Genomic DNA, 20,160 nt, shown 5'->3' with positions numbered 1-20,160 from the left:
GGTCAAGGGCTCCATCTGAGCTTCAGTCACCTCCCTCAGCCAGGACAGTGCCTCACAGACAGTTGTACTAATGTAAAGCTATGGACATTACTCGTGTATATTCTCTGTGTGGCCCCTTCTTTTCTCCCCCGTCCCTGCACATCCATAAAGTCACAGAGTCATAGAGTTCAAGGCCCGAGGAGATGACAAGATCATTCAGTCTGATCTGCTGTACTCCAGTACCACCCACAGACCAAACCCAACAACTGAAAGTAGACCAAAGTGTTGCAGCCCTCAAGAAACTACACAGTTCTGTACCACCGGCAGAGAATAGGAGAGACTGAGGTGCACCAGTGCCTGAGGCCCCCACAATGGCAGGGAAATGATTGAGATATACACAGAAAATCATGGCAAGTTATCCGCATCACATGTTGGAAAGGAAAGTGAACCTCCCCAAGGTCCCTGCCAATCTGATCGGGGGGTAAATTCTTACTGACCACTACATGATGATCAGTTAGACCCTGAGCATGTGGGCAAGAACCAGCCAGCCAAACACCCAAGAGAGAGAGATAATGACCCAGTGTCACCTCAGAGTCCTGGCACATCCCACCCAATGTTACATCTCCACCTAGGGCTGCCCTGATGCTTCAGAGATTTAAAAAAAAAACAACCTCCCAGAATACACTTCGGGGGCAGAATCTCTTCCTGACCCCTGCAAGTGTCCAGACAAAATCTTGAAGCATTAACTTTTAGAAACATAAGACATATGCTGCAAATGAGACACAGGGTTGCTGAGCCCTGCCCAGCTCCATCATACAATCTCACTCAAACATGTGTCCAGCTCTCTCTTAAAATGAATTTGGTCACTTGCCCCCCACAACTTCTATTTGGAGGCTGCTCTAGGACCTTGCCCCACTGGTGGTTAGAAACCTCCCTGTAATTTCTAGACAGTCTCTCTATCACTCACATGCCCAATGTTCATGTAAGCCAGGCTGACACAGCCTGGCTCTTTGTCCCCCTGTAACGGTTAGGCCACGAATGGTGGTTTATAAGACAATGGGTCCAGTCACCAGCTGGTGGCAATGGATATACAGCTCCATTGGAAGCAGTAGCTCAGATCCACAGATGCTGCAAATTGTTTTAGGGCCACCAAAGTCAATGGAACTACACTGATGTGTTGAGGATCTACCCCAAATGTCTTCTCACATATCCCAGTCTTACATCAATCTGACTCCTCTGGTTCCAACAAAGCCATTCCTGATTTACACACACAAGCAAGACAACTTCCATCATTGTTTTCACTGGCCATGGAATGGGTGCAAGTGACCAACCAGTGTAACAGTTATTGTTTTGACACGGAATGAAAGTCTGATTCCTTTTACGCACACAATTTACACCCATGTAACTCCACAACTCAGCCAGATTTTCTACTGCTGTAAATCACCCCAGCAGCAGTTACATAAGGGAAGTTAATCTGGATTTGCATTGGTGCAACTGAGATCAGAATCAGACCTGGTTGTGTGGTCATGGAAATCACTGACATTCAATGAACAGATACTGAGCAAGCAAACTTTTATTTTATTTCAATTACCTACACTCAGTCAGTCTCCTCAGAGCAGCTTTCATCTCCTTGTTCCTCACACTATAGATAATTGGATTCATGATTGGTGGCAATACGGAACAGAGAACAGCCACCACAAGATCCAGAGCAGATGTGGAGCTGGAGGTGGGTTTCAGGTAGGCAAAGGCCCCAGTGCAAACAAACAAGGAGACCACAATGAGATGAGGGAGGCAAGTGGAGAAGGTTTTATGCCGGCCTTGCTCAGAGGGGATTCTCAACACTGATTTGAAGATCTGAACATACGACACAGTGATAAAAATAAAGCAGCCTAAGAACAAACATGTACTAAAAGCAATAACCCTAACTTCAGTCAGATATGAGTCAGAACAGGTGAGCTTCAGTAGCTGGGGGATTTCACAGAAGAACTGATCCACCATGTTGCCTCCACAGAAGGTCAATGCAAACGTGTTCCCAGTGTGTAGCACAGAGTGGAGAATCCCACTGATCCAGGCACCAGCTGCCATTTGAACACAAGCTCTGCTGTTCATTATTGTCTCATGGTGCAGTGGTTGGCAGATGGCGACATATCGGTCATAAGCCATGAAGGTGAGAAGGGAAAAATTTGCTCCCAACAAGAAAAAGAGGAAAAAGACTTGGGCAACACATCCAGCATAGGAAATGGATCTGGTGTTCATGAGGGAGTTGGCCATGGATTTGGGGATGGTGACAGAGATGGAGCCAAGGTCTAGGATGGACAGATTCATCAGAAAGAAATACATGGGGGTGTGAAGGTGGTGGTCGAAGACTATAACCATGAAGATAAGAATATTCCCCACCAGGGCTGCCAGGTAAATCACTAGAAACACCACAAAGTGCAAAATCTGCAGCTCCTGAACTTCAGAGAATCCCAGGAGAAGGAACTCAGTCACGGTGGTTCGGTTGGACATTTTCTTTCCCAAGACATTGTTTGATGTCTGTGGAAGGAGAGAAGAGAACAAGGGACAACATTAGATCAGTAAAAATAACTCTCCTTTTGTGAAAACCACCTTAATTTCCTTGAGTCAGACCCTTAGCTTGTGAAGATTGGTGTAATATGGGAATGAGGATGGGAAAAACAGCCCCATTGACTCCAGTGAAGTTACTCCTGATTTATACTGGGGAGAGAGAAAGTAGAATCAGCTCAATGGACTCCAGTGGAGTTACTCTCACCCCAGTGTAAATCAGGAGTAACTCCCACTTTATACTGCTCTAAACTGGAGCAGCATCTCACATTGAGGTGAGCCAGTCCAGTCATAATTACATGGTAAACTTGAGCTAGGGATACAGCCCAGGAGCTCTGATGCCCCGTCTCCCATTCTAGCCAGATTTTTACTCTTGTTGTGAGAGACAGACGTACCGGCTCCCCTCCTGCTTCTCTAACCACTCAACTAAACTCTCTCCCAGAGCTTGGAAGAGAACCCAGGAATCCTGACCCCCAGTTCGCCCTCTGAACTAACTCAGTAAATACAACACCCCTCCTGGATCTGGAAATACAGGCCAGGAGTTCTGGCTGTATCCCCTGGACTCAACTCCCTCCCAGAGCTGTGAACAAAAGTGACGTGTCATGACTCCCAGTTCCCTCCTCTAATGACTGCATCAAACTGTATCTCATCCTCTATCCCAGTGACTCTCCATTGCCATCAGGAATGACTGCGGCGAGTGACAATGGAGAGTCATTGGGCTACTGAACGCAAGTGAGAATGATTCTCCAGCGTGGTACTAGGGTCACTCACCTGGTGTCTGGAAGACTTCAAGTCCCTGCTCCAGTGAGTATTTAATTATTTATACAAAGTAGAGCAGCTTCAACAGGAGAGACTGAGACAGTCTCATTTCAGAACAACCCATAGCCTAGCAGCTCAGGCACCCTCCTGTAAAGTGGGAATTCAAACCCCTTAGCATCATCAGTCAGAGGGAAGGATTGAGTCTGAGTTTGTCACAAGCCAGCAGAGTGCCCTAACTACATAGCTTCAAGTTATAAGGGGTGCTTGCCCCAGAGTCCTTATGAGAGACAGAAATAGAACCCCCAGTTCTGGTTCCTCTCTTTTCCACCTTGGACTGAATTTCCACCCAGAGCCACACATAAAACTCAGGAGGCCTGGCTCTCTGTCCTTACTACTCTTACCCACTAGACCCCACTCCCTTTTCCAGAGCTGGGAATAGAACCCAGGAGTCCAGGCACCTAGTCACCACTACTCTAACCCACTTGAATCAACTGCCTTTGCTGCAACTTAATAGACAGAAATAATAACAAACTGAGAACTAGACACAAATTAGATAGATAGATAGACAAACTAATAGAGAGACACAATTAAGAAAAGAATAGGTACAGAAAGTGCGAGAGAAACACAGAATTAAAAAAACTAACAGATAGAGAAGTAAAAACAAACTAATTGAGAGAGAAAAGTACAAACAGACAGACAGACAGAATAAGAACTAATTATTGTATACAGAGAGAAAGGTATCAACGAGCTGATAGTGTTTGTCACAATTTTTGGACTACTTTAATGTAAACTCCTTAAACCATTCTAAAAAATATGTGTCAATTTCATCAATTTCCCCACTCCCAATAGAAGGAAACTGAAGCACAGATATTCTGCCCTCTCTTTCTGAAGGAAAGTTCGTTGGACTGCCTCAGTTTCCCATGCCAAAATTGAGCTAAGAGTGAAACTATGAAAAAAAAAACCTATTATCACTTACAATTTCATCCTTAAAGTGCCACTGTGTAACTCCCAAATATATTTAATTGCAAGAGCAAACTTATGGTGCCAGTCAATGTGGAATCCTCCCAAACTGAGATGTCTTTTCTCCTCCAGCTTGGTTTTCCCCTCTCCCTCAAGCCCCATATACACTGCTCTATCCACCAATCTCTCTATCTAATGCCCTTATCAATGTGCTATGAGAGGCCGTTCCCCAACCGCACTGAGGCTGAGCTGCTGGAAATACACTGAGATCTGTGCTGTCTGCAGATGAGCTGTGTGTCAAAAAGGCTGGTGCTTCAGGAAGGTAATTTATCCATGTCTTTTTTCTAAGGGCTTGTGAGACTCACTGCCTGGAGCCCCTAACAGCACAGAGGCAACAATTAATTGCCCTCTACTTCCCCGAAGAGTTTCCAGAAACTAAAATATTCACAATTCCAATGAGGCAGCAGGGTCTCGAGGAAAGACTGTGAAGCAAACACTGCGGGCACACAGGACTGTATTCCAGATGTCTGTCGTCAATTCCTATCCCTGCTGCTGACCTGCTGCGTTACCTTGGGAAAGTCATTCCCTGGGGCTGTCTTTTCCCTCCCAACCTTTGCCTGTCCCTGGGGCGAAGACTGTGTCTTACCTAATATAATGGGCCTCTTATATCAGATTCAACTATCATTAATTAATTAATTAATTAATAAAAAGGTAAGGTCCAAGGTGTCCTGAGATCTAATTCCAACTATTCCTCTGACTTTGTTCAGTCCCTTCACTGCTCCATTCCTCAGTTATCATCCTTACAATGGGGATAATAGTTACAACTTGGAGTAGTTGGAATACTTACGACATCCACCAATGTGATATATGCCATCATGTGCCAGCAATGTCCCTCTGCTATGTACATTGGCCAAACTGAGCAGTCTTTATGGAAAAGAATAAATGGACCCCAATCAGACATCAAGAATTATAACATTAAACAACCAGTCAGAGAACACTTCAGAGTCCCTGATCACTCGATTACATACCTAAAAGTCGCAATATTACAACAACAAAAAACCTTCAAAAACAGACTCCAACGAGAGACTGCTGAATTGGAATTAATTTGCAAAATGGACACCATTAAATTAGGCTTGAATAAAGACTGGGAGTGGATGGGTCATTACACAAAGTAAAACTATTTTCCCATGTTTTTTCCTCCCCTCATCCTGCTCCCCTTCCTCTTAACTTCTTGTCAACTGCAACAAATGGACAATTACATATTCAGCAAAATAGACAGAGAACAGATAAATACTTGGATATTTGGTGACCTCCTATCCAGTGCTCAAACTATATTCAATTGTAAAAAAAGAAAAAAAAATCCCAGCACACTTGTCCAATTGCTTTGCATATGAACATTTGGTAGACATACCTGGTCTGTTAATATAGAAATGTCACTCACTTTAATAAAATCACCAGAAATGACATCGGAGGTGTAATGATCCTCACTCTGCTCTATGGTAAAAACCTGTTAAATAGAAAGATCTGCTGACTATATTCCTGTCTGATGTCTCTTTAAACCAAAGTTCGCTGTTGTAGTAATTGTTTCATTTTTGATATTTACACGGGAAGGATTTGTAAACTTGTTAAAACTTCCTAAATAAAAAGTTTAAAAAAATGGGCATGTTGATCAAGCTGCCAGAGAAAAGTTCAGCTCCTAGTTTAGACTGATATAAATTTGGAGTAAATCCACTGACGCTAAAGTAGATCAATAGAAATAATCAGGATTTATATCAGTGTGAGAGAAGACTTAAGTCCATTCTTAAAAGGAACCACAAAAATGTGTGCTGGTCAGAGGTTAAAAAAGTGGCATTGTCAGTTGAAGTGTAAAACAATTGCACTTTTTGGAATGAAACGTTTTGATTTTCCAGTACAAAACAACTTTTCATTTATGTTTTTTCCCCTTAATTTTACTTTTAAACATGGTCAACATAGAAAGAAAATGTTTAAATTTTGTCAAAATGAAACCTGAAACAAAATTGGTTTTGACTTCTTGATTCACCTGAAATTTGGAAAAAATACCATTTTCAGTTTGACCGACAATTATTTTTTTTCTGATTTTTCAAAATTGCCAGTGAAATGAAAAATTTATTATTCGCCCAGCTCCATTTGGTATTTGCCTCCCACATATCATGAGGAAGTTGATGTGCCAGATTACAAGCAATAAGGAAGGAGGAAGGTAACTTTTATTGTGTTCAATAGTTGCCATTTAAACACACAAACACTCACACAAGCATACATACAGTATCTTCCATTGACTGATGCACACCCACACAACCATGATGCTCACTCACACTTCACACAAGCAGGCACACATACACTATGCAACATGCAAACACTCACTAACACACCAGCCTAAATGCACCAAACACACTCTTTCCCCCAGCACAAAAACAATCATAGACACATGCTCACTGGCTCTCACAGACAAACACAACACATTTATGTCCCAGGTTAGATGGTGTACTGCGTATAGTGATGTTACAAAACAAGGAACCAGATATGATTTTTTTTTGTTTTTGTTTTTGTTTTTACATTTTTTTAAAGGAATAAATGTCAGCTCTAGTTCATCCCTCTTCTGCTGGGGACAAACGTTCTTCACATCTCCAGACTAAATTTACTCATGGCCAACTTATCTCCATTAGTTTCTGTGCCAGCATTGTCATTTAGCATCAATAGCTGTTCTCCCTCCCTGGTGTTCATCCTCCTGATCTAATTATAGAAAGTGACCACATCTCCTCTCAGCCGGCGGTTTGCTTGGCTAAACACACCAAAATATTTTAGCGCATATTAGAGAAAGAGAATCAGGATCATTTCCCCTGTCACTCTAATCCTGAGCAGTGACCTTCTTCTGCCCTCCACAGGCAGGACATGATGTGCTGAGGAAGAAAATGTCCAACTGAACCACCGTGTCTGAGTTCCTCCTCCTGGGATTCTCGGAGTTTGGGGAGCTGCAGATTTTACACTTTGTAGTGTTTCTAGGGGTTTATCTGGTAGCCCGGAAAGGGAATCTCCTTGTAGTGCTTGACCACCACCTTCAAACCCCCATGTACTTCTTACTGATGAATCTGTCCATCTTGGATCTTGGATTCATCTCCCTCCCTGCCCCAAGTCTGGGGCCAAATCCCTGTTAAACACCAGGTCAATTTCTTATGCTGGATGTGTTACCCAAGTTTCTCTTCATCTTCTTCACTGTGGTTGACATTACTTTTCTCACCATCATGGCTTATGATTGATATGTCGTCACCTGCCAACCACTGCACTATGAGATTATAATGAACAGGAGAGCTTGTTTTCCAAAGGGCAGACAGTGCCTAGATCACTGCAATTCTCCTTTCTACACTGCACACTGGGAGCATGTTTGTAATAATCTTTTGTGGAAGCAACCTGGTGGATCAGTTCTACTGTGAAATCCCCCAGATATTCAAGCTGGCCTGCTCTGAGCTGTACCTTGGTGAAACTCTGGTTATTTACTTTAACTAATTCTTAGCCTTAACATGCTTTGGTTTTATAATCGTGTTGTGTGTTCAGATCTTCAAAATAGTTCTGAGAATCCCTTCTGAGCAGGGTTGGCATAAAGCCTTCTCCACCTGCCTTGCTCATCTTATTGTGGTCTCCTTGTTATTTTGCAAGGCTGTTTTTGCTTCCGTGAAGCACATCTCTCACTCTCCATCAGGTCTGGATCCTGTGGTGTGTGTACTTTATTCCGAGGTGCCTCCTTTGATGAATCATTGAATATCAGGGTTGGAAAGGACATCAGGAAGTCACCTAGTCCAACCAGCTGCTCAAAGCAGAACCAATACCCAACCAAATTATTCCAGTCACGGCCTAGGTAACCCATTCCAGTGGTTCGCCACCCTCCTAGTGAAATAGTATTTCCTAGTATCCAACCTAAACCTCCCCCACAGCAACTTGAGACCATTACTCCTTGTTCTGTCATCAGGTACCACTGAGAACAATCTAGATTCATCCTTCTTGGAACCCTCCTCTAGGTAGTTGAAAGCAGCTTTCAAATCCCGCCTCATTCTTCTCTTCTGCAGAATTGTGTAGGTCATGTCAGTAGCAGGGCCCTGGGGTCATCTTCTCAGAGGTGAAGAGGGATATGAAAGCAGGCTGTGGATTTAATGAGGGATAGGGGGAAGTAGAGTTTAGGTGGTCTCCTGTGTGCAAGTGTGAAGGGGATATAGTTAAATTGTACCAATGTGGCATTCTGTGGGGGGAGCAGGCCCAGTGTTCAAGCATAGGGCAAGCACAGTAGCACCTGTCCATCACAGTGATAAGGCAGAGTGGGAGTGTGGGTGTTAGGGGCATTGTGGGGCATTGCCCAAAGGGGGCAGAGTTAAGGTTATGTGGGCATTTACCTTACCTTAATTCTGTACGTCCAGGTTTTCAGAAGCTTGCGTTTTGCTGAACTGGACCTTCTGGCTGGGCACGAGCTGTCACTGGGAGACCTTAACTCTGTTTCAATGAAGTTTTTGGCTATTTAATATCCTAGCTGTTTGAAGAGAAAGAAAAATGTTGGTAGGAGTAAGTGGTCCTTGTGGCGGCTGTCGATAGCAGTGGATATGGGGGATGAGAGAAGCAAAAGGCTGTTTTCAGAACCAGCATGTTTTTTTTCTGGACGGGAGCTTTATTATGTGCCTGTCTGGGTTCTCCTCACATCCACCCCCAGAATCTCTGCATAAGCGCAGCACAAAGTCGGACTCATCTATCTGCCACATTGGATGCCGTAGTGCGGCTTTGCCGCGGTGTGTCCCTCAGCGGGGCTGTGGGGTATCCCACCACCTTGCTCTAGTCTGCCGGCAGTCTGGGCTCTGCGGCACTGTGGGACGGCCAGCACACTGTCAGGGGCTCAGCCCTTTAAGCAGGGGGCTGAGCCAATAGTTGAGATAGCCGCCCAGACCCTAGATCAGGGCAGGGCAGCAAACAAACAGTCAGAGATTCAGGCCCTCAGGCAGAGGCTGAGTCAGTAGTTAGTTAGTAGCCTAGGCCCTAGGTCAGGGCGGGGCAGCAGGCAAGTAGTCAAGGATGCAGGCCTTTACGCAGGGACTGAGTCAATAGTTCACATATCAGGAGGTCCTAGCCTCTCCAGGCCAGGGAAAAGGGGGAGTCTGCCACCCAAGGAGTTGGTGGCAGGGGGGACGCAGGCCCTCCCACTCCACTGCGTCCCAGCCTGGGGCCCTAGCAGTGGCAGAAACTCGCTGCTGTCAGTGGGGATCCTGGCCACAACACACTGACATAGGCCCTGGCAGTGTTGCAGCCAGACTGGGGTCGGCTGCCCCCGGGCTACTTCCACACTCCCCCTCATAGGGTACCTGAGTCATGCTAGCATCACTGGCTGTCTCAAACACCATCAGTTCCTCTGAATAAGTAGCGGATGGTAGGCTCAGCTGCTCCTCGGGGTAGCGGGCAAGAGGCAGGCTCGGCTCCTCCTCCGGTTAGCTGGAGTGGAGTAGTCTCCCCGAGTCCTCCTCGGGGTAACGAGCGAGGGGTAGGATCAGCCAGTCCTCCCCGGGGTAATGAGCAAGGGGTAGGCACGGCCGACCCAGTGTGACGTCAGGCCAGCCATGGCCTTCTGCTGTCTCTCCACGGGGAGCTCGCTCACAGATGTCTGGCCTCTCCAGCGGCTGGCTCCCAACTGAGCTCTGCCAGTGAGCTTTTATAGCTCTGGGTCTGCGCCGTGACCTCTGAGGGGCGGGCGCAGGACCCAGTGACTCTGGGTTAGGTTCTCCTCACATCCATCCCCAGAATCTCTCCATAAGCGCAGCGCAAAGTTGGACGCATCTATCTGCCACATTGGATGCCGTAGTGTGGCTTTGCCGTGGTGCGTCCCTCAGCAGGGCTGTGGGATATCCCACCGCCTCGCTACAGATGCTCAGAGAAGTGACCTGTTCATCTTAATGATCTATTCTGAGCTGAGTGAGGACCCCTCCAGGAGACGGTGCAGCCTGAAACAATCACTCTGAGAAGTGTGAGCTACTCCACTTGTAGCAGTCACTCCAGTGTCAGCATGGTCTTCACGGTGCTGTCAGTGCATGCTCCCCATGTGCTTCTTCTTAGCTTCACATCCCAAGAGGCTGTGCTTCCCTAGACCCAGCACACATGGGGAAGGGCTTAGGGAGACAGATTCAGCCCCCCAGCAGGGCAGGGACAAAGCCCCCAAGATCATGTGAGGGGAGCAGGGAGGGTTGGACCCACATAGATGGGTTAGGAACCCCCAGATATTAGCACAGACATGGGAGGGGAATGTGGGATTGTCAGGTGCCTCTGTCCCTAATATTCTGCCAGGCTGCTGTCACTTACCTTTGTGTTCCCCTTCCCAGTGTCCTACCCCTCCCCGTCTCCTAACCCCCAACCCATCTCCTATCCACCCTCCTCATTTATCGTCCTCCCAATAATCTCCCCTCCTCTCACTGCCCCCAAAACACCTCTCTCCCTTTCCCACCAACTCTCCCACCCCCAATCATCCCTACCCCACCTCCCAGTGAGCTTTTGTATGGATTATGTATTTTCATTTCAAAAATAGTTTCATCACCTTCTCAATATTCAGCTGTTCTCAAGTGACAGTTCCTCAAGATTATAAACCCTTCAACAGAGGCAGATGCCTTCTGTTTTTAGTCACAGACTTCTGCCCAGGGTTAGATTTTAACTCACAGGGCTTACGTTTGTTGGCCAGAACATTCTCCTTTCAGCAGTGTAGACGAGTGCTTTGCTCGCTGTACAAATTTGCTGGACACCACTCTTTCACACACCAGTGCCCTTTTATTTCCCAGTATTTTCCCACCACCATGTATATACAGTTATACACAGTCCAATACCAGTCAGGTAGCCCCTTTAGGGAACAGCTTGCTCTTCCAGCTGCTGGGAGCAACAGGCCCTCACTCCTCACTTTCCAGTTCCCTCCTTCCCCACCTACTTCCTTCCTGTTAGCTTTATAGGCCTTCCTCTCACCAGTCTTACAGGTGATTGCTCTCAGGCTCCTTTAATGAGCCACACCCTGTCAGTTCCAGCCAGTTCCCCTTGATGGGAGCTATGCTAGCATATTCTGAGCTAACAGGGGCTGTCTCAGTGCCTCTTAAGCCAGCACCCTGTTACAAGCAGCTATGTGGCTGCGAGTCAGAAACAGTTTTCAACTATCTTCTTCTCTCACCATGCACATTCACTTTGCAATCCGTTTGGCACGACTCCACGCACTGCAAAGGCTGACACACCTAACTGAGAACTAAACCCTGTGGCTAATAACGCTGTCACTTTATTTCCCCCTGAGGCCCAGTGGCTGGACTGCACTCTACTGGGGTGTCCCTTGAACTTTAGAGACCCTCGTGTGAGGATCTGAACCCCGGTTTGATCCCCAGCTGTATACAATAAATCAGCACCAATATGCACCAACTATAAGAAAAGTTAGAAATACTTCACGGCAGTCAACTGATTTCCCTCTCAATCATCTTGGTATAAATCAGGAATAACCCTACTGGGGTCAATGGGGCTGATTCTCCTGTCACTCATCTCACGGTAAGTCCATGGTGTTACACTGGAGTATGACTGGTTTCAGGGAGAGGAGATTCAGGCTCTTTGACTCCAAACTCTGCCGCATCCTCCAGCCTCTGAATGCTCTTACTCTAGTCCCCGGGTGTCTCCTTCCTTCTATCTCACACAGGCCAGACCCCCTAACAACCGCCAACCCCTAATCCCCTCCCTCCCCTCAAACAACCCTCCATTTCATGAACGTTCTTGGTCCCTGTTCTTTGAGATTCCCTGGATGGGGCGGAGAGGTCCTGCACTGGTACCACAGGGGTTAACCTTTTTTTCCCAGCAGAGGAAGCCATGCCCTGGAAGCTCTGTTGGGCATGCTTCAACTGGAGAACAGATATAAAAGCCTGCAGAGCTGCTCAGTCTGGGTCGATCGCCGGAGGAAAAGGAGGCACACTGCTAGCTCCTGAAGAGGGAGAGCCTGCTCACAAGATCCGGAAGCCAGCCAAGCCGAAACGCACCCTGATACCCAGATGGAGGACGTCACAGAAGGGGAACAGACCAGATCAACCCCTGAAGCAGAGAACCTGGCAAATATGGTAGGAAGTGACCCAGGGGAACTATATACACAATTGACATTTGAGCCTCATAGGAGCTCGGCATGTTGCGGGCGGATCCCTGCTGAGCTGGTGGTAACAGGGGTCTGCCATTACCAGGGCCCTGGGTTGGGATCCAGTGGAGCGGGTGGGCTCAGATCCCCCTACCACTGCCGTCCCCTGAACTGGGAGAATTCTATGGACTCCGGCAGCTAGGCCACATGACCCCACTTATGAGGGGAATTGCATAGACTCTGGCCATTAGGCCGCATTACATTCATGTGGGGGGAAGTTTGTGTTATATGGACCCTGGACACTGGGCCACACTGCCCCGATGCTTGGGGTGGGAATGTTATGGACTCTGGCTGCTAGGCCACACTATCTCGCTTGCAAGGGGGATTGCATGGACTTGGGACATTAGACTGCACTGCTTCCACATGGGGTCAAGTTATATGGGCCTTGGACATTGGGCCATACTACCCCGATGCTTGGGGGTGAGTTACATTGACTCCAGCAACTAGGAAGCGCTACCCTGACCAAGGGGTGATGGTGTGGACAGAGGCCATTAGGCTGCAATTGGCTGCCTTCCGAAAGGCGGGCTAGTGAACTTGTGAATGGCAAGGTCCTGACACTCAATCACACCCCTGCCACAAAGGGACAGTGCGAGGCCAAGCCCACCACACACCCACCTCCCATGGCCCGGAGTCAATGCCCACCTGGAGTTCCTGACTCAGCTTCCTCAGAGATCCAGGCTGAACCCCTCTGGTCCACCAGTCCCATCTTCTGCTCCGACTCACTCCCTGACATGACCCTAGCCCCAGAGAACTGTCCCCGACTCCTGTTTCTTTCTATCCCACCTCAAAACACCAGACATTTTCTCCTGCTTTTCTCCATTGGCCAGCCCTGGCCACCACTTCCTTCCCACACCACTTTCCTCCTTCCTCTGCCTGGCCCTCTCTAGAGCTGGGAGAGGCTTTCAGTCCCTCATTCCATTTAGTCCATCACCTCTCAGCCAAGCCTGCCCAAGGAGGAGAGAAGGGAGCGCTCATCTGTGGGGTAGATCCCTGTGTGCTGGGAAATGCAGAGACCCAACAACTCAGGACATCCAATGAAGGGACACGACAGTGGCTGCTGGATAATACAGTGATGGGGGCATGAAAGAGAGAAAGAGAGAACCAATCAATTCTGACAGTGGGTGCATAGATAGATAGATAGATAGATAGATAGATAGAACAAATGATTCCTAACACTGGAGGCTCGACTGCATCTCAAGCTGGGAAAAGTTCCACAAAGATCAGATCAGGAAGTTTGCCATTTAAATTAAACATGTTAGACTATTAATATGCAGGGCTAATTTAAGAACATAAAATTTGAATTATGTTTGGAAGTCTTCAAGACTTTTGCTATTAAGTCAATCAAATATCTGGAGCCTATCAGATTTGTTTTTTTTAATCAAAAAAACCTGTTTTCATAGACTTCCCAAAAATCTCCAAATGTTCATGTTTTGACAAGTGAGAAACAAACATTTTCAGAAAAAAAATGCAGAAAACTGGGGTCAGTGGGGCAGATTCCACTGTCTCTTTCTTTAGTCTCTGAGTATCTCCTTCCCTCTGCCACTCCTAAACAACCTCAACCCCTAATCCCTTCCCTCTCCTCTCACAACCATCCACCTCACGGATGCTCTTGGTCCCTCTTCTTTGAGATTCCCCCTCCTATGGCCCAGAGCCAATTCCTCACCCAGAGTTCCTGAGAATACCAGACATTCTTGTACTTCTGGGAAAGCTGTGGCCTCGTCCCTGCCTGCTTGTCCCCGTCAGCCAGTGTGACCTTGAATGTTACTCTCGTCTGTGATACTGGACAAAACCACATCTGGTTTTGTCTCTGTACCGGACAGGGGACAAGTCAGACAAAATAGGGATTATCCGGATTAAAGCTAAATGAATGGCCAGCTATCTCGACCCCTGCACCCCAAACAGCTTCTGCACAGATTCCTAGATACCTCCTCTGCCAGGAATATGTTGCAATGAACCAGATCTCCTGCATTCTGTCCCAGAGGCACTGGTGGTGGGTATACTGTCCAACAGTGAACATTGTGGCTCTCTTCTGGAGTAGGGCTTAATGGAGTTAAAGGAGTCCTTGGAAACTTGCATTTAACTCCTCAGAACTGTTAAAAAATCACAGCTCTGCTCTTAGACCAACCTCCTATCTTCTCCCTAGATAGGATGCCACTGGGTTAGGTGTCAGACACACTGCTTTGGAGAAGTACATTTGCCTTATAGGTGAAAAGAAGGATTTAGTTCTCAACGGCTCTTAGTTAAGGACCAAACTACCAAGAGACTGAAAACAGGCTTTAGTTTAGAATTTTAAAGGTCCCTAGGGGGTTTGGACTCTAGGTCCCATCAATGGAAATTTTTGCAGAATATTCATAGAACTTAAGGCCAGAAAGGACCATTAGCTCACCCAGTCTGAGTCTTCTGACCTCCTACAGATCACAGCCCATATACACCTGTTTTGAGCCCAGTAACTTATATTTGACGAACGCCTGTTCCAGTAGAGCATTCAGTCTCGTTCTAAAGAAATCAAGCGATGGAGAATCCAGAACTGGCCTTGGTAAAAGCTGCCAAGGTGAATAGGACGTCCATTCCCATTGAAGGGAATTTTCAAAGCTACTTGGGGAATTTGAGAGATTTGAAGTCCTGAGGCTTATTGTATTTGTGTCCCATCATATAGTTTAGCATATGCACAAGGGATTTTGCTGCTCTTTGATCATTTCCTCAGTGGCAGTTGCCGTACTGGGAAGAGAAAAGAAGTCTGAGTGAGGACCTGATAACAGTCTTCAAATATGTTATGGGCTGTTATAAAGACGATGGTGATCAATTGTCCTCAGTGTCCACTGAAGATAGGAAAAGAAGTATTGGGGTGAATCTGCAGCAAGAAAGATTTAGGTTACAGATTAGGATAAGTTTTCCAACTCTAAGGACTTTGAGGAGAGGAGTGTGTGCTAGCTCAGGGAGAGATGCCTAAGTCCCGTCAGGGAGGCCTCTGTTTCTGCTAGCGAACTACAAACCAGTGGAAGGTAGGAGTGTGCTCGATCCTGGGCCCGATCTGGTAGGACCCACTACTTGTTGATATCAAATGGATACTCCAATCTAATCAAATATACCTAGCCCTCCCAAACCCCCACCCACATATTCTACAAACGTGGATCAAAGAAACAAATCAACCAACCAACCAAATACAGTACATCCTCGCTATAATGAACCCCTGGGGATCTAAGCCATTTGTTCATTAGAGCCAGGGGTTCATTATAGCAGAAGAGCCCTGAAACTGGGGGCAGCAGCTGACACTTTGAGCCCCCTGGCAATAGCGGAGGCTGACAGCTCTTCCAGTCCTGGGTCAGTAGTGGGGGCAGAGAGCTCCACTAGCCTCGGTGCCGCAGCGGGGGCAGAATGTTTACTCCCCACTCTGAAGAAAGGAGAAGAGCCAGAGACCCCATGTGTGACTTTGATATGGTAATTGATTTTATGTGGAAAGTACTCTGATACCATGGTGACGGGTGGCGGTACAAAAGCCTCAGACTGATCAATTGATCAATAGATGGAAGGGTGTGTATGGGAATGGATAGATAGCTAGACAGGGATAAGTTCATTGAGGATAGGTCCAGTAATGTCTATTAACCAAGAGGGTCAGGGATGCAATCCTGTGCTTTGGGTGTCCGTAAGCCTCTGACTGCTAGATGCTGGGACTGGACAGCACAGAATGGGTCACTCAATAATTGTCCTGTTCTGTTCATGCTCTCTAAAGCATCTGATATTGGCCAGTGTGTGAAGACAGGATAATGGGCTAGATGGACCTTTAGTCTGACCCAGTATGGCCATTCTTATGTTCTTAGATAGTCAGAGAGATAGATTTTGATCTTATTTATATAAGTATAAAATTGATAGTAACTCTATTGACCTGAGTGGAGTTTTTTTCTAGATATTTACCAGTGTAAATACCTCAGTGTGCATAAACAGATTGCATGGTATGTTCTCATGGAGACAATGATGTCAACAGTTGATTTTTTTTTAAGAAACACAGAATGAGATGATGGTCATGGGAGAAACATGGCCATTTTATTTTAAGTAGAATAGCCTTGACACAATCATTTTCCACAGGCCAGCTTCCATATACTTCTTCATCATGCTATAAATGATCAGATTCATTATGGGACACACCATGGAATAAAAAATAGCCACCATGAGATCCAGACCTGAGATTGAGCTGGAAGTGTCTTTAATATCGGCAAATCTGGCAGTGCAAACAAACACAGAGGCCACAATGAAGTGAGGGAGGCAGGTGAAGAAGGCTTTATGATAGCCCAGCTCAGAGGGGATTCTCAGCACTGTTTTCAAGATCAAAACATGTAAAACAATTATAAAAACAAAGCAGCTTAAGGGAAAGTACATGCTAAGGCGATAGATCCAGTGTTACTGAGATAAGAGTCATAGCAACTAAGTTTGAGGAGCTGGGGGGTTCACAGAAGAACTGATCCATCTCATTGTCTCCACAGAAGATTATTGCAAACATGTTCCCAGTGGGCAGTGCAGAATTGAGAACTGCACTGATCCAGGTACTGGCTGCATTTGGACACAAGCTCTCTGTCTCACAGTGCAGTGGTTGGCAGATGACGACGTATCGGTTCTATGGCATGACGATCAGTAAGGGAGGCTCAGCTGTAGCAAAGAAAAGGAAAAGAAAGACTTGGGTGACACATCCATAGTACGAAATGGCCCTGGTGCTCAAGAGAGAACTGGCCATAGACTTGGGGACAACAACAGAGATTGAGCCGCGGTCTAGGATGGACAGATTCATCAGAAAGAAATACATGGGCATGTGAAGATGGTGGTTGAGGGCTATGGGTGTGATGATGAGAAGATTCTCCATCAGGGCTGCCAGGTAAATCCCTGGAAACACAATAAAATGTAAAATTGGCAGCTCCCGAACATCAGAGAATCCCAGGAGAAGGAACTCAGTCCTGGTGATTCGGATGAATGTTTTCTTCCCCAGTACATCATGTGATGGCTGTGAAGGGAAGGATAAAGGCAATATTCAGGGTTCAGCTGCAGTCAGTATAGGCCTTGCCAGAGCCCTAGGCATAACTAATGGTATGAACCAAAGACTGCAAAACCAAATAGACCTGACCTTGGCAGAATAATAACACACCAGGTATTGACTAACCAAGTAAGCACATTCCTGACTGGAGAGAATGGTACAAGAACACCCAGAGCTCTCAAATAACCTTGTAAACAAATTTCCAAAGGGATGATACAGGAGCACACTGACTCCTCATAAAATAAGGAGGGGAAGACAGGATAATGGATGATGATATTTTGTTTGACCCAGCAGGTACAAGGTGTAGGGTTGGTAAATAACAACATCTGGGGTGTAATATGTAATTTGTTTCTGTCAATGTATAAAAGGAGAAGTTGGGGTGTGTGTGGGGGAATCTTTATGTTGGTTGAAGACACTGGATCCTGTCATGTTGACTGAGCCTTTACCTTGTTGATAGAGGGCTTATTCCTTCACCCACTCACTTCCCTGGTCCTTCTCACAGGAACAGAGAGCAAGAATACCCGGAGTCCAAAGGTGCAAACTATTCAATGTTTATTGTGGTTAACTTCCAGCAAGCATGATTCCAGTCTCATTCCTCAGTGTCCCCCTTCCCAGCTCTGACACCACAGAGCCTTGCCTGTGTCCCTGTTCCCATTCCCACCCTTAGCAAAACATGATTCCAAGTCCCCCACCCCCTTCCCTGTTCCCATTCTCTCCTTTACTTCCTGATTGACTGCAGACTATCTAGTAAAACTTGAGTTTTGCTTAGCTGTATCTTAACCAATCATTTTACTGAAATTTAACTAACCAATCCTGACACATTGTAACATGGTTATTAAACCAATTCTATCCCATCAGCTTAATTGGTTTACACACAACAAAATTAATTATACAGCAGACAGAAACAATCACAGAATCAGACAGAGATTTGACAGTCATACAATAGGGAAGCGGAGACTACAGTGATAGAAAAATACAGAAATGAGGATTTCACATCCCAGCTATTGATAAGTGAGTTCTTGCCAGACAGGATGCTATCAAACTAAGTTTCCTTTAAAACTTTTAGGCTTTTCTCTTTTTCTGGAGGTGACAGATCAGATCATCTTCCTAACGGCCCCAGATTGCCTTATTTCAGTATGACTAGTTTGGAAATGTGAGGATGTGACCATTCGCTTCCCAGCTTATGACTGCCTCTACTGCTTAGCCAAAGGCTTAGCCTAGAAACAGGGCCTCAGACTGTCACAGTAAGAGAAGACCCTTACACTAGCAGACAGTGATTTGATTCTTTCTTTTATACCTCTATAACTAACTAAGCGATAAGAATACACCTACATTCTTAAAGTATAGGCCTTTGCGACAGGCCTGAATATCTGTATTCTAACACTTGTCATGGGCATACATGTGTTAGTGTCCCTGTCACCTGTTGGACAGGGCACTAGTACCGTGCTTTTCTGACAATAAACCTGGCTGAGCACCTTTGCCACTGAACCGAGCCTGTGGACTCTCTTTATGAACAACATCTAGGTCTGCTGAATTTGGCAGCAGTGTTGCACACCAGATATGGTGCTAGAGCAAGAGGGCTGGTCCTCCTGTTCTCCTCCAAATCCACCTGTCAGGATAGAGTCATAGAGTTCAAGGCCAGAAGGAACGACCAGATCATCCAGTCTGACCTGCTCTATGATAACACCACCTGGCACCCACAGACCATATCCAACAACTGAAATTAGACCAAAGTGTCACAGCCCTCAGAAGACTAGATGGTTCTGTGCCCTGGCAGAGAATAGGAGAGACCGAGGAGCACCAATGCCCGAAGGCCCTGCGATGGCAGGGAAATGATTGAGATAAACCCAGAAAATCATGGCAAGTAACCCGCACCACACGCTGCAGAGGAATGTGAACCCCACCTCCAGCAAGGTCCCTGCCAATCTGACCAGGGGGAAAATTCCTGACCCTCACATGGCGATCAGTTAGAGCATGTGGGCAAGACCAAGACAGACAAGCTTCCAAGTGAGAGAGAATGGCTCAGTGCCACCTCAGAGCCCTGGCACATCCCACCCATTGGCCCATCTCCAGCTAGGGCTGCCCTGATGCTTCAGAGATTAAAAAAAAACCCTCTCAGAATACACTGTGTGGGATGGAGGAATTCCTTCCTGACCCCTTCCAGTGGCCAGATGAAACCCTGAAGCATGAGCTTTTAGGACCATAACACATATGCAGCAAATGAGCCCCAGGCCTATTGAGCCTGGCCCCCCACCATCACAAGCAGCCCCATCATACAATCCCACTCAGATATGTGTCCATCTTGCGCTTCAAACTAATTCAGTCGTTTCCCTCCCACAACTCCTATTGGGAGGCTGCTCCAGAACATTGCCCTGCTGGTGGTTAGAAACCTCCCTGGAAATTTCTAGCCAGTATCTCCATTTCTCACATGGCCAAATGTACACGTGAGTCAAGCTAACAGTCTGGCTCCTTGTCACCCTGTAGTGGTTAGACCACAAATGGTGGTTTATAAGACAATGGGCCCAGTCCTCAGGTTGTAGCAATGGACATACAGCTCCATTGGACCCAGTAGGTCAGATCCACAGATGCTGCAAATTGTATAGCGCCATCAAAGTCAAGAGAATGACAGTAATTTCCTGAAGATCTACCTAAAATGTCTTTTCACCTACCCCAGTCTTACACCAGTCTCACTCCTCTGGTT

General features: G+C 46.4%; 1 protein-coding gene across 1 annotated transcript; it reads right to left on the bottom strand.

The window, feature by feature from the left end:
- Positions 1-1,566: 1,566 nt before the first annotated feature.
- Positions 1,567-2,487, bottom strand: LOC115641065 (olfactory receptor 14A16-like). Its single transcript, XM_030544177.1, has one exon. The coding sequence runs from the start codon at positions 2,485-2,487 to the stop codon at positions 1,567-1,569; it is 921 nt and encodes a 306-aa protein (XP_030400037.1).
- Positions 2,488-20,160: the final 17,673 nt, after the last annotated feature.

Source organism: Gopherus evgoodei, unplaced genomic scaffold, assembly GCF_007399415.2.
Source record: "Gopherus evgoodei ecotype Sinaloan lineage unplaced genomic scaffold, rGopEvg1_v1.p scaffold_33_arrow_ctg1, whole genome shotgun sequence".
NCBI classification, from domain to species: domain Eukaryota; kingdom Metazoa; phylum Chordata; order Testudines; family Testudinidae; genus Gopherus; species Gopherus evgoodei.
The sequence above is the reverse complement of the archived record's forward strand: the minus strand, read 5'-3'. Positions and strand labels throughout refer to the sequence as shown.